The sequence below is a fragment of the Cebus imitator genome, unplaced genomic scaffold (assembly GCF_001604975.1).
Source record: "Cebus imitator isolate Cc_AM_T3 unplaced genomic scaffold, Cebus_imitator-1.0 Scaffold53, whole genome shotgun sequence".
Lineage (NCBI taxonomy): Eukaryota > Metazoa > Chordata > Mammalia > Primates > Cebidae > Cebus > Cebus imitator.
In genome coordinates this window covers 8,216,673-8,232,061 of record NW_016107368.1, presented here as the reverse complement: position 1 = coordinate 8,232,061, position 15,389 = coordinate 8,216,673, and the positions used below count along the sequence as shown (strand labels likewise).

The following is a 15,389-nucleotide window of genomic DNA, read 5'->3' as shown; positions in this document are numbered from 1 at the left end:
AACTCTTCTGGTGGCGATGCTTGTTACAACTCACAATGAAATGTCCCAACACAAGTGAAGATGTAGCTGCCCACCCCCGGTTCTGTCCAAGGCTGACAAGGTGCTAGAAGGTAACATGAGTCCTCTAGAAATACATCTGCCGGGATGCATTTTTATTCCACAGCCTTGATGGATGAGACAATGCTTTGTTGTGACTGTTTTTTAAGAAGTCTCCCAGGGAGCCACTGAAAATACCTACTTCCTAGATAAAAGTTTCAAGCTCCCCTCTTCTCTTTTGTGAGGCAATACAAAACCCATCATCCAAATGAAAGAGACTTTTCACAATAGCCTTTATTGCCCAGACTTAACGTGTACAGTCCTTTAAACAATCAACTGTTTAGAAAATGGTCGTTACTCTCAACCCTTGAGCCAGTTATTCCATGCTGGTAAGAGCCTTTCACAGAAATGTAACAAGGTGCATTTTATAGAAAACATCTAATTAAATCACCAATTTCATGCTTTTAAATCGTATCTACAAGTGCAAAACCGCAACACTCAAATGTTTTTAGTATCTAAGTCAGATATCCAAAGGTTAGCTACATAATCAGAAATGCACACACCACTGTTCTGATAATAAAGGCACATTTTCCAATAACCAATTATAACAAGAAGTGCGGCATTACCTAAACTGGGTGTGTCATCTTCCCCTCCTGGGTCACAGGATGACACTTGGGGATGTGATGCCATGCCTGCACTTGGCGATCCCAGGAGCACAGAGATGCACCAGACAGATCATGAAGGGCTCACACCTGGAAACCATTTCCTGACAGAGTGAAGGAATCCCCGAGGATCCATGGAAAGTGAGGAGGGAATTTAAGCTAATTCTCTTCACCTGCTGTGTTGTCAAATCTCCAAAACATTGACCAGATAACTTAGGTTTTACCATTTGTCATAGAACGAAGATTAGAGAACTTGAAATTTGTTTTGGATTTCCACTCCTCAGGGATGTCCAAAAAGTCAATTCTGTTTCAGTACAAAGTAGAAAGTGGTGAATTGGCAATACGCCAAGACGTAGACCATTACGGTAATTCTTTTTGCTGCACAAAAGTTAATGGAAACAAAACAATTTTCAAATAATACTCATCTGTCAATATGTATACTTTGCCATCCAAATGCTTTTTAAAAAGTAACTGTCTTATTATTACACATTAAATTTACATGGAGTTGTCTCCTAATCCTGGGATTTTAACACCAAATGTTTAATTCTGAATACAAAGAAACATTCACATACTTAATTTTACAATATTCTGGGACAAGTTATATTCAAAAGTCAAATGAACAGAGAACATTCCACTTGCAACCAACACATAGTTGTTAAAAAAAATTAACGCCATTAATATTTCAAGACGGATTTACCTATTAATGTCTGTTTTAATTGTCACTTGATTTGGTGGTTAGAAACTTTGGTTACGGTAAAAATGTCCACGTGAGTGCCAATTCATTACCTCAAAGCTCAGGACCGCAGCGTTCCTTCCCCACGTGTGTATTTTTCTGTCTGCAATATTTCAAGGTGAGACAAAAAAATAGACACTTAAAATTGTATGAGATTTTATTCCTGGTGCTTTTCAGCAAGAACCATTTTTCTAGCCCTAGGGAAGTAGCCTGTGTGTTTTGGGCCTGAGGGATTCATCTATTCAGAGCATCTGTGACAGCCAAGGGGGAGGAAAGAAAGGAGGCTGGGATTGCCTCCCGCCTCTTCTAGCATCCCTACTGAGATTGGTGACTCCAGGCTGTCCCTCCCCATCCGGAGCCTTCCACGCTCTCCTCCATGCCATTAACACTCAGTCTCCTGCAGTGCAAAGCCTCCAGAGTCCCCAAACTGACCTGGGCGCTCTGCCCTTGCTGGTTCTAGTGAACCTGGACACACTGGTACCTAAAGCTTGTCACACTCCAACATCTTTGTGTGTGTGTGTGTCTTTATTTCTTTCTAGGTTCTAAACGCAGGCAGAGTTACAACTTCATACATTTGCTTCTCTATCTCGCGATCCCAGTACAAGGCCAGCCACATTTTAACTAATGCATGAATGAGGCCAAGAAGCTGGCTAGAAATGCCAAGAAACTGTGCCAAGTATATGCAGCTGCACCTGGGAATACACCAAAGCATGACATCATGAGCACAGCTTCCTCCATCACACCTTCCCTTTCTGCTCCTTCCCCACTGGCCTCATGGCTATGCATGGCTGCATGAACAAAGATCTAAATCTAGACTTGTTTTATCCTCCCCTTCCCTTCTCACATTTATCCTGCCTCCACCCTCTTCTTTCCTTGTCTTCCCCTGCTGGCTTCTCTGTCATTTCCCACAGTGGGTTCCCCCAACCCCTGTCCTCATGTCCTGTTCCTGTTCCCTTTGTGCTGGGTCCTACATCCGGCGGCATCCAGGACCATCCTCCATGGCCGATGCCACAACCTGCCAATTTGCTTGACTTCCTAGTTGTCCTTGTTAGTTGTAAAACCAAAGCCCAGGGAGGAGTCCCAAGGTGAACAGCACAGAGCCAATCTGCGTGTGTACACAGAGCTGCAGATCCGTTTTTAATCAATGTAAGTATATGCATGTATGTATATACATATGCAATTCACATTCACAAGTCTTGGTATAAAGTTGCAATTTTTCTGGCTGCTATAAAATGTGTCAGTTTTAAAACTGTGCATTTGTTGCTTGCAAACTTATAAATATGTATAAACCCCATTATAAATAAATTGTGGCTGGCAGATGGCATTTAAGCTGCCAGCAATGGTTGCATGGAGTTATAAATGCTTATTAATTCTCCACTTCTAAATTCACAGCACGGACCCTGGGATCTGTGACATGAAGTGGTGTGAAAACATAATTATAAATTAGAGGGGGGAACCATCAATAAGAGGCAGGTAAGGGCTGGAAACTCTCACCAGTGAGTGGTTCTCAAAGTCAAGACTTCAGAGCAGCTGCACCAGCATCACTGTGAGATGTGTTTTTGAAATGCAAATTCTTGGGCCCCACTCCAGACCTAGGGAGTCAGGAACTTGGCGGGGGCAAGGGCAGGGAGGGAGTTGGGGGTTGGGGGTTTGGGGGATGGGGGAGTAGCAGGCCTGCAGTCTGTCTGAACCAGCTCACGAGCTAGTTCTGATGCCTGCCTTCCACTCCAGGTCTGCTGTCATGCACGCCTGTCTCTCGGCCCTAGGATTTCCCCAGCTTGGGAAGTATGCTCAGGTGTGTGCAGGGCCAGTCAGAAATTGTTTCCAGAAACCGCCTTCCACCAGTGATACACTTGGTGAATAAATACCCCAGCTGTCTCCCCATTTTGCTGGCTTAACTCTGGGGTGTCAGTTCTGTCTCTCGGGGCTCCCCAGTGGGATTCAACTCCAGTTGTGCACATCACGGTAGCTTACTTGATAACGTACGCCTTCCTGGTCAGCTTCCTTCTCTCCCTACTCCTGGGATCTTCACTCAAATAAACTACATGACACTCAAGTCCTCTCTCAGGGTCTCCTTCTGGAGGAACCCCAACTAAGACAGAGGAAACAGAAACACTGCCTCTCGCATCTGAATGACTCAGGCTTTTATGCATTTTGAGAGGGAGTACAGATGTAGAACCCGGGGAAGGAAGCATTCCCTGCCGTTTCCATGGGAGACGAGCTTTACAGGCATGCCTAGGACCTCTGAGTGCTGTGCTCTTTCCTAAGTCGATTCCCAGCCCCTTGCATGGCTCCAGTTTCATCTGAAAAGTGGGGCCCCAGCTGTGCTGTCTTACCAAGCTCCTTTCCCTGTGATCTTGAGTTAGGGTCAAGGATCAAAGCCGACTTCAACCACAATGAGCACCCCCATGAGAGGCCCAGCCGGCCTCTGCAGGACAGTTCTAGGAGCTGACAGTTCTAGGTTGGCACTATGTCCAGGAGTGGGTTTTTCCACTTGGTCTTTCTTGGAGCCGGCTTTGAAAGTTCCACCGGAGAACCTGAGTGTTACTCTGAAACCCACTGCGAAGGCCTGTCTGGGTCCTGCAATGACCTCTTCGCAGTCTTTCCACAATCCTCCCACCCACCCCCAATCCTATGGTCACCGTCCACAGAAAGGGATTTATGGACGGCACACAAACTTGGACCAGTGAGAGAGAGCCGAGGGGCACGTTGGGAATGCAGAATTTTAGAAAGTCATTGCGCTTTCTATGTTTCATATGCTTGTCAATCCCCAGCACTCTCTCAAGCTGGGAACATGTGTAGCCCTGCAGTGTAGAGCACGCCAAGGCTCAGAGAAATCCAGCAACCCGCCTGAGTCCATGCCATCTGGGTGTGCCAGGGTGGAGGTTGCAGGGAGGTATCTACTCGTGGCGGGCACTGCCCCTGTTCCAGGAAGGCCTACAGTCTGAGGCTTCTGCCCAGCTCAGCCCAACAGAAAGGACATGTGTGACTGCCTTCAGGTGGCGGCCAATAGGGAGGAAATGAGGACCCAGACGTCCGTCTTAAAGCACTGCTTATAGAAAGGAGCTACCCAAGTGTCGGATGTTACTGAAAAGGAAAGCTTTATTTCGGGAGCTGGGGGCCACCCTCAGAGTGCCAGCACCAGGCATGGAGGCTGGGCTAGACACACATGTCCACTGTGCCCCCAGTACATGGACCATTTAGGGTCCATGTTCCCCGGGCATGTCCTTCCTTCTAAGTTAGGCCTTTACCTACACACATGGTTTGTCATTTTCTGTCTTCATTAGAAATTACTCATGAGCTCCTCCACCTCCAGGAAGCACTAAAAAGGCCATATGTGGCCCAATCAGGCCTTTGTCCATTACCCCAACATTAGAGATGGCCTGAGAAAATAGCCACTCGCTCATCAAGGCTGAGTGGACACCCAGACTTTAGACCCCTCAAATATAAAAGCAGCAACAGCGGTGTCTTAAGCATAGGATTTAAGATTAAGTCATTTGACTGTGGTGTTTATCACCTGCCCACTCGATTCTCCAGTGAGCTACTCAGAGGCTACCTTGGAGGGTCAAGAATTAAAGCTGACTTCAACCACAGTGAGCACCCCCATGAGAGGCCCAGTCGGCCTCTGCGGGACAGAGATGTCATTTGAAGCACAGCTGATTCATTCGTAGGGGGAGGAAAGCTGGGTAGGGGTCTCCAGGGCCACTCTGTAAGAGCAGAGGGGCTGTTTTAGGACTACTGGCCCCCATCTTGTACTCCCAGAAGACACAGAGTTCTGGGTTAAGTGTTGGGGTGCCCATTGGAGGGGCAGCAGGGCCCAGGTGCACTCCGCAGGCTCAGGATGGCCCAGCACAGCAGCAGTGACTGTGTCCTGGAAGCCTGAGGCCCTGGAAGGCAGGGCGTAGTGCCACTCCCCCTGTGTTCATTGTTCAGCTTCCTGCCTTACCCAGGCAGAGATGTGGTCTGAGAAAGCAGGGGGAAGAGGGGCCCCGGCTAGACAAGGAGGAGGCTCCATTGCCTTTGCATTGGAATCCTGAGCTGGAAGCACAGGCCAGCACACAGCAGGGCTCAGGAAACACTGAGTGAGCAGAAGAGCGCTGCAGCCAGATGACAACATGGCCTCCAGCAAGGTGCAGCACCTGCCCCTGCCTCAGTTTCCCCATGTGTCAATGAGGCTCACAGGGATGGCCCAGCACATGGTGCTGGAGGAAAGAGTCGGGATAACTAATGTGCGCTCTAACACACTTTACAAATGGAAGGGAACAAAGATTAGAAAATTGCTGCCATCTGCTATGTCTGAAGCCCGTTTGCTTCACTGGCACTATTCTAGTGTAATCAACCTTATAATCCAAGCTTAAAAATATATATTTTGAATTAATATTAAAAAGAAAAAATTTGACTCCAATACTTTTTATTTTCTAAATTGATTCTCATGCAAAAAAAAATTATATATATTTTCTGTCACCATTGAACTAGACACTGACTTCACATCAAGAGCTACTAAAGCTGCAGATTACCATTCAAGTTCCCCCAAGAGAAAAATAAAGTAAATCAAATGCTACAGCATTCACAGTTCCTAACTTGCATTTCCTGTTTTGCTATTCTCTCTGAACGTTGTAATAGCATTTTGACCTTTCACAAGAGGGGAATGCACGAATGTTAGAAGAAGGTCATTTTGCACATTTTTCTATGTGGTGCACATTCACACACAGGTGGATCAGAGCTGCGTGTGTCTCTCCAGGGCTCTAGGCCTTCCAGAGGACAGACGTGTAGGGCAGCTCTCAGAGCACCCAAGTCTGCGCCGTCTTGGGGCAGGAGGCTGATGCAGCTGCTGCCAGCACCCTGCAGCCCTCTGCTTCTGGACCACTGAGCAGAACATCCACATGATGCCTGAAGCCAAAACCATTTCAGGAAGCAGCAGGGCAGTCTAGATTAGTGCCAGACTCTCCAGAGTTTCAATCCACTGCAGAACATTCTAGAACACTGACTTCACTGTCATCTCTAATTCATTAGACCCTCAAAGGGCAAAAACCCCCAGCGAAGGCTGGGGCCTGCCCTGACTCATTCTTACTGGTTCGCTCTAACGGGTCCTTCCATCTGGCCACACACATACCCCAGGGCAGAAACGGGGCTCACGCCGTGGGCATTAGAACTTAGCAGTCTGCCAGACTGTTCAGTCTCCTTGTGACTCTCCTTACGGGATCAGATCTATCACTGTCCAACTCTAAGTGTGTTCAGGGCGTCTTTCTCTTCCACTGACCCGTACCGTACAGGGTGCTTTGCCCTGTGGGGTCTCACCAGAAAGAGCGCCAAGCTGCCAACGATCAAATGGATCCATCTGTTTTTTAAAGGATATCTGTCAAAATCACAGGGCGGTCTCAGCCCAGATAGTATTTAAAAGCTATAAACATTGCCAGCTTTCTAACACCAAATGACTTCTCAGGAAATGACAGTATTTTACCTGGAAGGAAGGGAATCAAGACCAAGAGTGGGGTGGGGCCCATGCCCTTCCCTGCAGCGACTGGGAAACCTTGTCGTAGGGACAGCAGGCTTTTCCCCCATCCCTCACTCCAGAGGTGGAACAGCAAATGGATTCCAGTGACTCCTGGGGCTGGGTCAGACCTCTGGCACACAGCCCCAGGAGCCTCCGCGCCTGAGTCTCTGGGACTGAGCTCTGGAATGGGACCTACTCTTGCTCTCACACAGGCTTCTCCCCTGATGAATATAAGGCAGGAGGGGAACTTTGCTTGCAACTAGCACAAGCAGCCTGTAGTCAACCACTGACTAGAAGGAGACACTGACCAGGAATTCGCCTGACCGCCCCTTCTACAAATATCCGTTTTAGCATTAGATGCACAAGAACAGGGAAGCATTTGTCGATCAAGATTTTGATTGGTGAGGCTTTTTTTATGCCATTTTTGTCATGAAATGAATTCCCAAGTACCCCTCACATAACTGGGATCAAGGGTGACAAGGTCCTGTGCTCAGCAGGACCCAGAGGAGCTGGAGTCCCACCTGCTCTTTAGTGAAGCTGCAGAGAGTCGTCTCCCGCGTGCAGGGCAGGGAGCACCGGAGGTGTCCCGGGGAGGCCAAGAGAGGATGCCGGCTCCCTCCAGCAAGCATAGCCATGCCTCAGAACCAGTGTCTCATAGCTTTCAGTGCAGGGCTAGGCACGCTCTGGGCAGCACGCCTCGCAATTCCATCACAATTCTGCGTTTCTAGTCCCCTCCAGTTGTGCTTATTAGGTAAAACTGCAGGCTACACCTTTCTAATGGCATTTCCCAGCAGAATGGGTCAGTTGAATTAAATTTTTGCCTGGACAACTACAGTCAAACTTTTTTCCATTAAAAACATACAGCACAGAACATTAGTCTTACATCTTTCTTAGTCTTAAAAAATATAAATATAGAGGGATAATTTGTACAGGATGTATAGGTATGTACACCTTTAATATGCATATGAGAAATTCAGAACCAAGTTTATGAAACTCGACCTTAGAAGCAGCCTTCCTTCTGGAGCTGTTGAAGAAGACTCTGAGCCACAGGCAGCTGCCCCAGTTCCTACAGGCCCGATCGCAGCCCACGCCGGGTGCTCCTGACCTGGTGCGCAGTGCTGGGAGCAGCACTGGCTGGGTCACTGCTTCCTCTCCACTGGCTGCTGGAGGCACAGCTCGCTCCCTGCAGAGACGATGGGCAGGCTGCTCTCTAGGTGGTGGTTGATGAGGTGGCTGATACTGTCGAAGACTCTGTCCTTTGTCCGGATCTATGAAGGAAGCAAAGGAAGGTTAAGCACATTCCACAGGCAGCAAAAAGAGAACACGCTTTGCTCAGAATCAGCCAGACCATCGGAACTGGTCCAGAAGGAGAGGGGGAGGGGACAAGGGGCTTCCCCTACTTTAGAGATGCTCTCTGCAAAGACCCTGGTCACTAGCAATGGCCAGTCCGTTGCGTTGGCTGGGCTCACCTCCAAACCACCTGAACACCTTTCAGTAACCATAAGCCCAGGCCTCTGGGACTGAGCTCTGGAATGTCCCAGCCCACTGTCCTATAGGCATGGCCTCCCCAACCTTCACCACCAGGGCCACCTCACCTCTCTCTCCTGCTCCCTCCCTGGCCCTCTCAGGATAGCTCTACACTGGGATCTGCTGGCTCTCATGCCCCTCCCACCTCCAGGCCTTTGCATGGCCATCTCCCAGCCCAGAATGTGTTTCTTCCACATGAGCCCGGCCCCACCTCGATGCCAACATCTTCAGGCAGCCTTCCTTCCTCCCTAGGCACCCTGGGCACCCACCAGGGACAAGCCCCATAGTTCCCCAGAGGAGCCCCTGTTGCCCCTGCAGTCCCCCACCGGAGGGTGAGCCAGGCAGGGTCAGAGGTACAGGCTCCATGTTCCTGGGCTTTCAGTTCTACAGTCTGCCCATAAACTTTTCCTGAATAAATGGATGCTGGGGGTTGGGGGGAGAGGAGGCTGAACACTCTGCCCTGCTTGCTGGCCTGCACATGGTCCCTGAGGTCCATCAGCTGTCTCCACCCTGAGCCGGCGCATTCACAGATAAAGCTCACACTTGAAGGAGCTGGGGTGGGGCCTGTCAGGAGCAGTCGTTCAAGGAGTCCATGACACAATCCCCTGGGACTTGCACCCTTGAGAAGTGGGAGATGGGGGCAGGAGGCAGACACCCGGCTAGGTCCATTCACCCTTGCAGGCCACCGTCAAGGCTATGCTTGAGGGTCAGCGGAATTCCCTGGCTTCACTCTCCAGCCTTAGTGGGGGTCCCCTCTCCATCAGTGTGTGCAGATGAGTTTCCAGGAGCCCATCCTCTCAGGGGACAGCCAGCTCTCCTCACCCTCCTGCAGGGACTCCCGAGGCAATGTTCATCCTCCTCACTGTTTTCCTCAATATTCTCTTTTCCCCAACTTTTTATTGTCACCCCTGCTTCCACTAATGTGGCCACTCTTTCTTCTCTCCCTCCATCAACCTACCAAAGAAACTCAATCTCTGGACTTTCAGCCCCCATTCCCACCCCACCCCTAATCTACACTTCAGGTGTGCGTATTGGAAATCCCTACCCAAGGTGCTTTGAGAAGCTCACACCATCTGCTCATGGCTCTACCGATTCGCAGCTGAAGTAACAGAAAAACTTTGAAGTTAGAATGTTTTCCTCCTGCAGGAACCCTTCCCACCATCTCTGTAAGCACTGGAGGGAGAAGAGATCTCTGGACAAGAGAGTCTCCCTACCCTTGGTCACTAAGCCTCACTAAGGGTGTGACCTGTAGGGCAAGCTCAGAAAGGAAGCTTTCTGCAAGACTTTCCAGCATCTTTTCACTGAGGTTGTTTAATTCTCTTGGGGCTCCTCAGCACTCCTACCCCAGAAAGGCCCCCTGAGTAACTCAAGCAGCATACCTATTTGGAAGCTGGGGGCATCAAGGAACTCAGCTTGAGACCAGTAATGTTGGGGTGTTGCCTTAATGCTGACTCCTTACTCTCATTCCTTAATGACTGACATGCATGTACGTTCTGGGCGAACTGGACTAGGTGAAGACCGGTTTAGGGCAGGGGAGCGTCTGAGACAATAGTCTCTGTTCTCACCTCCAAACCTCCTGAAGACCTTTTAGCAGCCACAGCCCAGGCCCCAGGCCAATTTCATAAGGAGCTCCGGGTGGGGCCTGGGCACCAGGTGTCTTAGGTTCCTTCAATGATTCCAACATGCTGCCAAAGCTGAGAACCACCAGTGAGCATATTTCAGTATATAGGCTGGCCAACATAAACATTCATCTATGAATGTACTGCCTCAGGAAATAGAGAGGGTAGTTCACTTCATTGCCATAAATACTCAAGTCTAGCTCCTGTCCAAAAAACTTATAGCCAACAGCACTGCCCGTGTGGACCCACCTGCTATGCACTAGGAATGCTGATGGCTGATTAACACTACTAGCAGCCAGGACAAACCTAGACTCCAGAAACATCTGCATTAAGACACATGGAATGTTAACCCCAGACAGCCGGGGGAGGCTGTGCAGAGTAGAGAGGAAATAAAAATCCAGATGAAAGCCCTCCTTCTAGTCAGGCTACAAAGAGACTAAACTGTGCACATACTAGAAATTAAGAAAAGTATAAAATTAGTCATCTAAGCTTCCACCTTAGGAAACTGGAAAAAGAAGAACAAATCAATCTGAAGTAAGTGGGAGGAAAGAAATAATGATAAAAATTCAGGCAAAAAGCAATCAAGTTGAAAACAGGAAATCAGTAGAAAAAAATCAATGAAACCAAAAGCTGGTTCTTTGAAAATATCAATAAAATTGATAAGCCTATAGCCAGGCTAAGAGAAAAGAGATAAGACTCAAATTGTCAATATAAGAAAGAAAAAAGGGGGTACTATAACAGATCTCATGAATAGACAATAAAGAAATACAGAAATAACGGAATTCAGCTTTATGACAGGTTTATCATGGTCTTATTTGCATTTGATTTACAATATTCCCAACATATGATATGTTTATTGGGACGTAAGCCCATCCCAACTTGAGGAGCACCTGTGTTATGAATGACTCTATGCTCATAAACTTGATAATCTAAAAAATTTCTTGAAAGACACAATCTGCCAAAATTCACACAAGAAGAAATAAACAATTGGAATAAGCCTATGTCTATTAAAGAAATTGAACCAATAATTAATAACCTTCCAAAGGAGAAAGCACAAAGCCCAGATGTGTTCACTGGTGAATTCCATCAAGCATTTAAGGAATAATTTATTTCAATTCCCTACAACCTTTCTCAGAAGACAGAATCAGAGAACATACTTCCTCATGCTATGAAGCCAACATTACCTTAATACCAAATCCAGACAAAGACATTAAAAGAAAATTATAGCCCAATATCTCTCATAAACAGAGATGCACAAATGCTCAACAAATATTAGCAATTGAACCCAACAATGTATAAAAAGAAGTACACACCACAACCAAGTGGAATTTATTTCAGGTATGCAAAGTTGGTTCAATATTCAGAAATCAATTACTTTTATCCATCATGTTAAAGATGAAAAATCACATAATTATATCAATAGATGCAGAAAAAGCATTTGACAAAATCCAACACCTCTTAACAAGAGGTTTTTTTTAAGTTCTTTTAAAAAAGTTCTTTGTTAAAAAACAAAACAAAAAAATCTCTTGATAAAGTAGGAAAGGAAATTCCTCAACTTGATAAAGAATATCTGTGGGCTGGGCATGGTGGCTTATGCCTGTAATCCCAGCACTTTGGAAGGCTGAGACAACTGATCATTTGAGGTCAGGAGTTCAAGATCAGCCTGGCTGACACAGTGAAATCCATCTCCACTAAAAAAAAAATCAAAAATTAGCTGGACGTCATGGTGGGTACCTGTAATCCCACCTACTGGGGAGACTGAGGCAGGAGAATAGCTTGAACCCAGGAGATGGAGACTGAAGTGAGCCAAGATTGCGCCACTGCACTCCAGCCTTTTGACTCTGTCTCAAAAGAAAAAAAAAATCTACCAAAAAACCCTACAGTTAACATTATATCTGATGGCAAGAAACTCAAAGATCAAGAACAAGACAAGGATGTTCCCTCTCACCACTCCAATTCAATGTCGTACTAGAAGTTCTAGTATTCCAATGAAAACCTACAGAATTTATTTTTTTAATTTCATTTCTATAAACCATTATTGCTAAAAATGTGCTACCATTTTTAGGTAGCGATCCCCCAAATTCACAGAAACTTAATTAAAATATGCCTCTTCTCTAGGCTAGGGAAGAAGTACACACTTGACTCTGTGTGGCCTATGGTCAGCAGGCGTCATCCCCAGTGTCCAAAAGTGAGAGAATAAGACAGAAAGGAAATAAAAGACATACTGATTGGGAAGGAAGAAATGAAACTGCCTTTGTTCACAGGTGGCATGATTGTCTAGAAGAAAATCTGAAAGAAGCAACAAAAAATCTCCTTGAACTAATTGTGATTATAGTAAGGCTGCAGGATATAAGGTAAATATACAAAAGTCAATTGCTTTCCTATATATCAGCAATGAACACATAGAATTTAAAATTTAAAATGCAATACCATTACATTAGCACCCCTGAAAATGAAATATTTTGGTATAAATCTAACAAGATACCTACAATATATATATGATGAAAACTACAAAAGTCCTGTAAAAGAAATCAAAGAAGAGCTAAATAAATAAGGAGGTATTTCATGTTTATGGATAGGAATACTCAGTATTGTCAAGATATCAGTTCTTTACAATATTTACTAAATAACATCAAACAAAGTCTATTTAAAAACAAAAAGAATAAATGAATATTCAGCTTGAGAGCATTGGGGGGGACTAGGTTTTCAGAGGGAGAAGCTGGAGGAGGTGAGGTTTTACAAAGAAATGAAAGCAACATCTCCTACTTCTAAAACAAGGCCACTTAGGAGCCTCTGGAATCATTCATGGTAAGGAATTTCTTCTTTGAATTGATTTTTGCAGACTGTTACTATTAAAAATGTGTGCCGTTTTTAGGTAGCGATCCCCAAGCTTTCACAGCAGCTTAATCAAAATATGCCTCTTCACTAGGCTAGGGCAGAAAGGCACACTCAGCTCTGTGTGGCCTATGGTCAGCAGGCATCGCCCCCAGTATCCAAAGCAAACAGAGTGGGGGTTGGGTTAGGGTGAAAGATGGTGAGGTGACAGGGGGTTGGAAGGTAGAAGATAGAAAGGGTGGGGGGTGGGAGGTGAAGGTGGAGGGTGAGAAGCATCGGGGCAGGGAAACAGGGAGCCAGTTGTGGGGCAGGTTTCTTTGTGCCACATGGTGGGTGTGGGGACCTCTGTGGTCTGTGGACAACAGCAGGTCTGGCTTGTCATTTTCATTCTTCCCTCTGAGCCTCCCTCAGGACTCCCCAGGTGGTGGGTGGGAGGGTGAGGGCTCCTGCTCTGGCTGTGACCTATGTTGAAGTCAAAGTAGGACAAAACAGGGACAGTTTCTAGTGCCAGGCTCTATGGGGACGATAAACTATCACCAGCAACAGAATGAGATGGATAGATCATCCTAACAGAAGCCCTTACGGGGCTAGCACAAAACTGCCCTCATGTGCAGTGGGAGACATAGGCCCAGGAGGAGAGCGAAGTGGGCAGGCCGACCTCAGGATGTGGGTGTTGCAAGTGGAACATACAGGCATGGGGCAGGGGACACAGGTGAGTCCCCCTCACTGACTCTCCATGTCTCCTCCATCAGTAGTGACTAAGCTGGGCACTAATGTCTGTTTGCAAGGCCGTCACTGGGTCTGGGTGGAGCTTTGCCATTGGGTACTGTAGCTTGGTGATCCTCCAAAGTGCCCAGTGGTGGAAGGATGCAGGAGAGAGCCTCCTGCCCTCTGGTGGCACACATGGGTCTCACGAGGACACTCCAGGCTTGGGGAGGTGCCCAGGGGAGTGGTAGGGATCTGCTGAGCTGCAAGCCCAGTTTGACCACACAGGAACATTTTGCACTGAGATTCCACATGCACACAGGAGATACAGGCCAGCTGCACCAGCCTTCTGGGACACTAACATTCTAGCAGAATCAGGTTTGGAACTTTTGTTCTAACCGTATGGAAAGCACCCTCGTTGCTCGTGTTGACTATCACTGCCAGTTCTACCTTTAAAATGATTCTTCAGGAGCTCTGCAGCTGGATAGAAGGGTAGTCTCCTACCCCAGGGAAAAGTCCAGGATACCTTGGGGACTGTGCCACCTCCATGAGACCTCCAGGGCGACATGTAATGAGTCACTGCTCAAGAAACCACAAAGAAGCCTTCACTCAGCTGCCACAGTGGGGGGGTTCATGATGTCCTCAGTGACCAAAAACAGCACCAGCTCTGCTCACAGAGTAGAGGGCCTAGGCCCAGGTCACTTCTGGAAAAGCACAGCTGTCCCCCAAAACTAACCTGATACCTGTGTAAAAACCCACAAACCAGAAGCAAAGCAGGTGGAGAGAAGGCAGCACCGCAGGAAAGTGAGCAGTGCATCTCCCTGAACCCTGCCTGGATGCCGGGGGCTCACCTGCCTTCGGCCATCCCAGGTGAGGCTCCTCTGTCCTTCACCAAATGGAAACTGAGTATTTCCAGCACTCCTTGGGGCCAGTAGAACACAGAGCCAGGAATTTGAACCTTGAGAGCTGGAAGGCTCCTTCCACGTTGCCTGGTGTTGCCCTCTTAACACATTTCTTTCTCAGCCATGGAACAGCTGCCACACAGAGCCCTACCTGGATGCCCAGGATATCAGACTCAGGAATAAAATGGGAGGAGGCCGGCCCTGGAGCACTCTCAGGACCCTGCCTGCCCTTGGGGGCTTCCAGAGCAGGACTGTGGGGTGGCCTTTCCCACTCAGAACTTCCACTGGATGGGTAAGTCACATGACTTACCTGAGCCAGAGGTGACTGAATGGGCTGTGTAATTTCCATATTTCCTTTGCAGTGAACAAAGGCGCGATGCCAGTAAGAGAAGCCAGCTGGTCCTCCAGCAAACAGAGCAGAGGCCTCAGTTCATTTTGCCTAACAGTGAACTCCACTCCCCACCACACCCCAGCAGGTCTGGACCATGATCTTAGTCAAGGCCCAGGGCAGGAACCAGAAAAGCCTCAGGTGCTATTCAAACACTGACGGTCCCCACAGGGCTTCAGGGGCCTAGAAGGAGATGCAAAGGCAGCTCAGTGCAGGCAGAGAGGGTTGAGCCACACAGTGGGGAAAGCTCAGACCTCCTATGTCCCTCACCATCATCTGTGGCTTTGAGGCAGGATAGGTAGTCAAGGAAGTAACCACATCCTTGGGATGTGGCAACTGTGGGACGCAGTCAACACAATAAGCCTCGGCATTCACACTGTAGCCCAGATAATTCAAGCACAGCTATCTTCAGTAGGGAATTTCCCCCTCTAGAGAGCATGCACACTTTAATTTTCCTTGTCCTCAGACTGATCCTTTGCTCATTATAA

At 47.5% G+C, this 15,389-nt stretch overlaps 1 protein-coding gene across 2 annotated transcripts in view; it reads right to left on the bottom strand.

Annotated features, from left to right (window-relative positions):
- Nucleotides 1-312: 312 nt before the first annotated feature.
- SHC3 (SHC adaptor protein 3) overlaps nt 313-15,389 on the bottom strand; it is a 164,552-nt gene continuing 149,475 nt past the window's right edge. For both annotated transcript variants that reach the window (XM_017528478.2, XM_017528479.2), the window contains one exon: nt 313-8,193. In XM_017528478.2, the coding sequence (XP_017383967.1) occupies nt 8,065-8,193 (129 nt within the window). In that variant the 3' untranslated portion in view covers nt 313-8,064. The remainder of the gene's footprint in view (nt 8,194-15,389) is intronic.